The following is a 6000-nucleotide window of genomic DNA, read 5'->3' on the forward strand; positions in this document are numbered from 1 at the left end:
GAGGGAGCTCCATCGTGCGCATGCGTGAGACCCGACGAGCGAAGGACTTTCCTTCGCTCGGAGTGTCTCATCAAAGGGGGCGTGCTGTCGATGGTGACTGACAGCACGCCCCCTTTGGTGGGCGTGCCTGCCAGACGGAGGCGTTCCCAAGGGAACGCCTACCGTCTGAAGCCGGCCCCACTGACATCACTAGTGATGTCAGTGGGAGTGATTTTGGCTCTGATAGAGGCAAAATCACTCCTGGCCTTGCGGTTGAGAAACCCAACCGCAGGTTTTCAATCGCAGTTCCGATGGTCAAGACCATCGCGACCATCATTTTGTACGCTCGTATATGCTGTGGGTGGTGACCTACAGCTATACGAGCGTCCAGGAGGACGCTCCATATTAATGGAGGTGGGCCCTGATTCAGAGCGAGCGCTCTGGTCAGAGCGTCCGGCTCTGAATCAGGCCCATAATCTCTTCCCCAGGTTAACAACTCACAGACACTTTGCTGTCCACATTATGTAAAAGAAAATGTGAGTCATCAGACCAGGCCATCTAATTCTGACACTCACATGCCCATTGTAGGCGCTGTGTGTTCTATCATAGCCCGTATTAACTATTTCAGCAATTTGTGCTACAGTAGCTCTTCTGCGGAATAGAACCAGACAGACTGCCTTCGCTCCCCACGTTCATCCAAGGAGCACCCAAGATCCTGTTACCGGTTCACCGGTTGTCCTTCCTTGAACCAATTTTGGTAGGTACTAACCACTGCATACCAGTAAACCCCACAAGACCTGACGTTTTGGAGATGTTCTGACTCGGTTGTGTAGCCATCACAATTTGGCCCTTGCCAAAGTCACTCAGATCCTTACGTCTGTGTATTTTACTTGCTTTCATCACATCACCTTCAAGAACTGACTGTTCACTTGCTGCCTAATATATCCCACCCCTTGACAGTTGCCATTGTAACAAGATAATCAATGTTATTCACTTCACCAGTCAGTAATTGTAATGTTATGGCTGATCGTTGTATAGTAGAGCTAAGCTCAAGTTATGAAAATACATTTTTAAAAACTCCTCTGGAATATGATGGCGCTGTATAAATAAATAGTAATAAATTGAATGATTTTTACCTATATTTTTATTTTTTATTCCATGTGAAGGGCATGTAATTTATACGTATGAAAGTTATAAATGGGTAATATATAGCATCTGAAATCAAAATATAAATCCCACCTTTGTTTGCTGTGAGCTGCCTAGGTGATATCAGTCAAAGGGGATAGCATATGCTGAGAGCAAAGAGAATTCTGGGGTAATCAAAATCTTTCCTTTGTCTAGTCTATATAGCAAGAACATCATTAGTGGTCATTGATTTCTGTAAGTAGAAAGTAGTGTGGCAGCTTCCGTTGGCCAATTTCGGAATGATACATATGGTCTTCAATAAGGCTAGACAGTTAAAATCACTCATTACAGTCACTTTCTACAACACAGCAGCTTGTAATACTTATTTTGAATATCTTGTTGTTCCGCATAGAAACATTATATTTTGACAATTAGCAACTGGTGTGAAAACTACACCTTCAGACAAGCTTTATTTGTATACAGGATGGAATCTGATGTTCTTCTAGACCAGCAATTATATTCTCTTCACAGTATATAGTTCTTTATTAGGAGCTACATCTGTTCCACATCCAGGGAAAACTGATGTGGAGCCCAGAACAAGGTCCGTATATTTGAAGAAACTTATGGCGCATGCGCAGAAGATAGCAATGACCCCGGCACTGTGCCACAGTCATTCCTATCCTCTGTCCATGTACCTGTGCCATTTTCTGTAGGGGGCAGGGGCACACAGTAACTTGTACATGCAAGGGTATTGAGAGCCGGGGGGAGGGGGCGTGACCTAATCAAGGGAGGCGTGGCCACGTAATTATAATTTTTACAGCACCGCTATGTGCTGTGAAGGGGGGTGCTGTGACCACCTCAGCCCGTCACAGAAGCATGTCCTGGGCTGCTGTGAGGGAAGAGGGGGGAGATGCGGTGCAGGACCCGGGCCTCTCCAGCAAACCCAGGCCCGGGTAATTAGTACCCGCTCCCCCTCCCTTTCTCGACGCCCCTGTATACATGAGACCCTCAATTGTTTTAAATGTCACTCTTCTAGCTAGAAATTAAATTGTGAATTGTATTAGTGTTGTGTGTGATACAAGTGGGTATGAATGGTGTCTTTTGTTCCAATGATTTAAGGATATCTCCATTGCAGAACTATTACTTCTGGCCTTTCCTCACATCTCTCCTTTACAGTCCCCTTGTTGTGCTTTATAATTACAGAATCTTGTGAATAAATGCTATTTATGTGTAACTACACCCATGTGTCTTCTCTCCTGTAGTGCCTTGCCACATGGGAATCCTTCCTATCATCTCAGTCGTGTGACGTAGATTTTGACGTACAACAGAAGGATGAATCCTGAGCACATTGGACTATATATTAAATGCCAACTGACCAAAGAAGTGACCTTATTTATATAAGGACCAACTGGACATAGATACGTAACATATCCTTTAACAAAAACAAAGTACAGCCAAAGCAATTTCTGCCACAGTATTCCAGACACTAAAAAGATCTCTGTTGATCATGGATCGAATCCTCAGCTGCCAAGTCTTCCAGTAATGTGTTATATGCATGACAGGCAATTAGATAGGGCTGTGTAAATCATGTATCTTTATTGCTCAACCTTTTATATCTAGTCATTTGTTTTAAATATTATGTAAAACAAAACCTTTAATTAAAGTGTTTAATTTTACCTGGATTATATACCTGTGTTTGTTATGGTGTGCACGCATAACCTGTACACAGGGAGACAAAGGACACAATGTTACTTACAAATAATATTTCAAAACATGTTTGTGATAGACAAGACGGTGCATAAAGATAATGATTACAGTTCTAGACATAAGAAAGCAATGTCAGTCTGACCTAAATAACTGACAAGCAGGTATGACTATCTGTAGGAACTCTGCATTTATAAAGTGAATCTGACACTTAAGCTGGCCACACATCTAAAGATTATCTGTCCAACCATCCAACTTGTTGATTGGTTGGAATGAAAATCTGGTAAGGTATGGGAGTAAAGGATGATCAGCAGTTTGCTACTAAATGCCAGAAAACAGATGAAAATGGTCGGTCAGACAAGTTTGTTAAATTTTTGATTTAAACAATTTGTTCAAACAACAGTTTTTGTCCATTTTCCGGAGTTTGGGAGCAAATTGCTGATTGTCAGTTACTCCCACTCCTTACCAGATTTTCATTCCAACCAATCAACAAGTTGGCTGGTTGGATGTAAGTTGGTCTAGTGTGTGGCCAGCTTTACTCACAGCTACTTATTAACGTGAAACCTTTACATATATTGAATAGTATTGAGAATCGAACATTCCATGGATGGGCAGAAGCATGCTCAAACCTTTCTAAACACTCCATCTCGCCCCCTTAAATCTATATATTATCAGATTCTCCCACATCTTTCATATCTATATACTACACTCACTGTAAACTCACCTCTATTGGCAGGGAAGTAACTAGGGCCATGCCAGCAGTGCAGCTGCCCAGAGCGCAAGTCTGAGGGGATGGCATCTGTATTTTATCTTACACTGTGCCTGAAACGGCAGTCGGACATCCCTTGCACTCAGCTTCCTATTCCCTGACCCCTCTTCGTGATATCAGTACGCACATCTGCGGGGGGGCAGAGGGATCAGCCCTGGGCTCATTGGTGCCTTGCTGTGGCACGGTCTATTGATTTATACACTATAGCCATCTATACAGGATACGAATATACATGTTTTGCATGCAGTACTGATAACAGTATAAGGAATCGGGTGCATTAATCACAGAATAAAATTATTTAACTCAGTAATCTTTTTAATATATTTATTAAAATTGCATAATAGCAAAAAGTCCATATGCAAAAAGAAAACCAATAACTAGCATTCCATGTTTACATTGGAGATGTGCATTTCGGTTTTGACTCTGTTCTTAAACCAATGGTTCTTTACACCAAATTAGCGCTAGTTCATTTTTTATCTTATTGGCTCTCCAAAACACGCGAGAGCCAAATAGCCAATAAGATACCATTTTTGAGATCTAAACATAACCGAGTAAAACCAAACCGCTCATCTCTAGTTTTATATTAGAGTCAATGCAAAAATATCTGTAAAACCATACAGAGACCAAGTAAGTGTACTGTATATGAAGGATTATTGTAAATTCAATTTCATATATAACAAGCTAAACTGTGGTAAACATGGCCATTAAAAGGACCTTCCAATGTGGTCAGTTAACAATAAAACTGCCATGAAGCAATCCTACTCTAAGTGGTTATTTACTAAAGGTTGATTGTGATCGATTTGGGCAAATCACACATTTACTAACAGACCATTTTTTATTAGTTTTTTTAAGTATTAGTAAATGTGTGATTTAGCCCCAGAAACACAACATCGATGTTGATCAATTTTCATTGATTTTAAATTGATCAAAATAGCTTAAAATCTACCTTTAGTAAATCTACTCCATACAATTTCTTATTTAGTATGTACTGTATGCAAAATGATCACTATAAGAAACGATGGGAGGTTTTGAGCTCGTTGAGTTTGCCCACACTTAAAGACATTTATTTGTTTCAAACATAAGCCAGCTGATAAACATCACATTTGGACTGTCGAATATATATGAAAGACTTTTTAGTTTTGACCACTTTAGGGCGGTATTCAATTAGTTTTGCATAGGCGAGAAAGTTTGGCCTGCCAGACTTTCTGCCTACATCGCGTATTTTGGACGTGCGTCCCCGCTATTCGCCGTATTCAATTCCAAAACAGGCGAAAACGGCAAGTGGCGAATGTGAAAAAGGTGGAAAGTACTGTTAGAATGGGGAAATCAGTCTGAACCCCCCCAAAAAGATGCACTAACATTGGGGATCAATGTAGTAGTGTTCCAATAGCCCTAATAATACTAATTGGGGTACTGAAGTTGTTGAAAATTCTTATTTGCTTCCTTGTAAAAGTGGTGAAGAATGGCATTAAGCAGGTTTTTTTGGTGAAAATAAGTAGTCAACTTAAATTTGGGGTACTTGAAAATGGGTGCTAGCATGTTTTAAAGTCTCTAAGGTGAAGTTTTAAATAACATGAAAAATGCACCTGTTGCATGCACCTGCAATCCTAAAAACACCTGACCCCTCCTTGCAGACCCCTAAGAAGGCTATTTTGCTAGTTTAAATGTTTTTTCCCCCTACTTTGTACTTTTTTGTCCCCAAAATGAAAGTACTTTTTTTGGGATATTCTTATGTTTTTTCCCCCAGGATTATTTGACGCAGTCGTCCTTTGGGGGGCTGTCTCAAGGGTTCTGAGTGGTTTCCCCACCTTTGCACCCCTAAATAAAAAATGTGCACTTCTTTTTACCTGCTGTTCTTAGGCAAATCTTTTTTGCCTATTACATTGCATTGACTTTCCGCGTAGACGAAACCCGGCTGGAATTGAATTTGGAGATAAGCTCCGACCACACGAAAAGCCGAGATCGGCGATACTTTTCCGTGGATAATGGCTTTTTGCGTCTAATTGAATACGCCCCTTATTATAGATCTTTGTACACAAGCACCAATAAATGTAAAATGTCATGAAACATGTTGATATTACAAAATATTGATCACTTGTGTGTATAACAAATGTTTGTGTGAATGTGTGTTCATTGCTGCCAGTTCATATATAAGAAAATATCTGAGCAAAGATGGCAGTAATAAGTATGTTGAAATTTAATAGCGAAGTAAAGTGTAAACAATGTTTCCATATAAGTGACAGAAATAGTGTATGTAACCATTCCTACAAATCATTTGATTGGTTGTCAGCCAATCCATAAATAATTTCGGACAAAATAGGTAATGTTGGTCATCTAAAAAGATCACAGTAGCGGAAGGGGGGGTACTAACTACAACTGCTGATGGAGACATTGTCCCACTATGCAGGGCCGCACATAGTACA

The 6000-nt window shown here is 40.5% G+C and overlaps 1 protein-coding gene across 1 annotated transcript in view; it reads left to right on the forward strand.

Annotated features, from left to right (window-relative positions):
- The window catches only part of SNX7 (sorting nexin 7), a 139616-nt gene extending 136837 nt beyond the window's left edge, over nt 1-2779 (forward strand). The window contains exon 9 of the mRNA XM_088443946.1: nt 2367-2779. Within this exon, the coding sequence (XP_088300072.1) occupies nt 2367-2447 (81 nt within the window). The 3' untranslated portion in view covers nt 2448-2779. The remainder of the gene's footprint in view (nt 1-2366) is intronic.
- Nucleotides 2780-6000: the final 3221 nt, after the last annotated feature.

Source organism: Taudactylus pleione, unplaced genomic scaffold (assembly GCF_031769625.1).
Source record: "Taudactylus pleione unplaced genomic scaffold, aTauple2 ptg000341l, whole genome shotgun sequence".
NCBI classification, from domain to species: domain Eukaryota; kingdom Metazoa; phylum Chordata; class Amphibia; order Anura; family Myobatrachidae; genus Taudactylus; species Taudactylus pleione.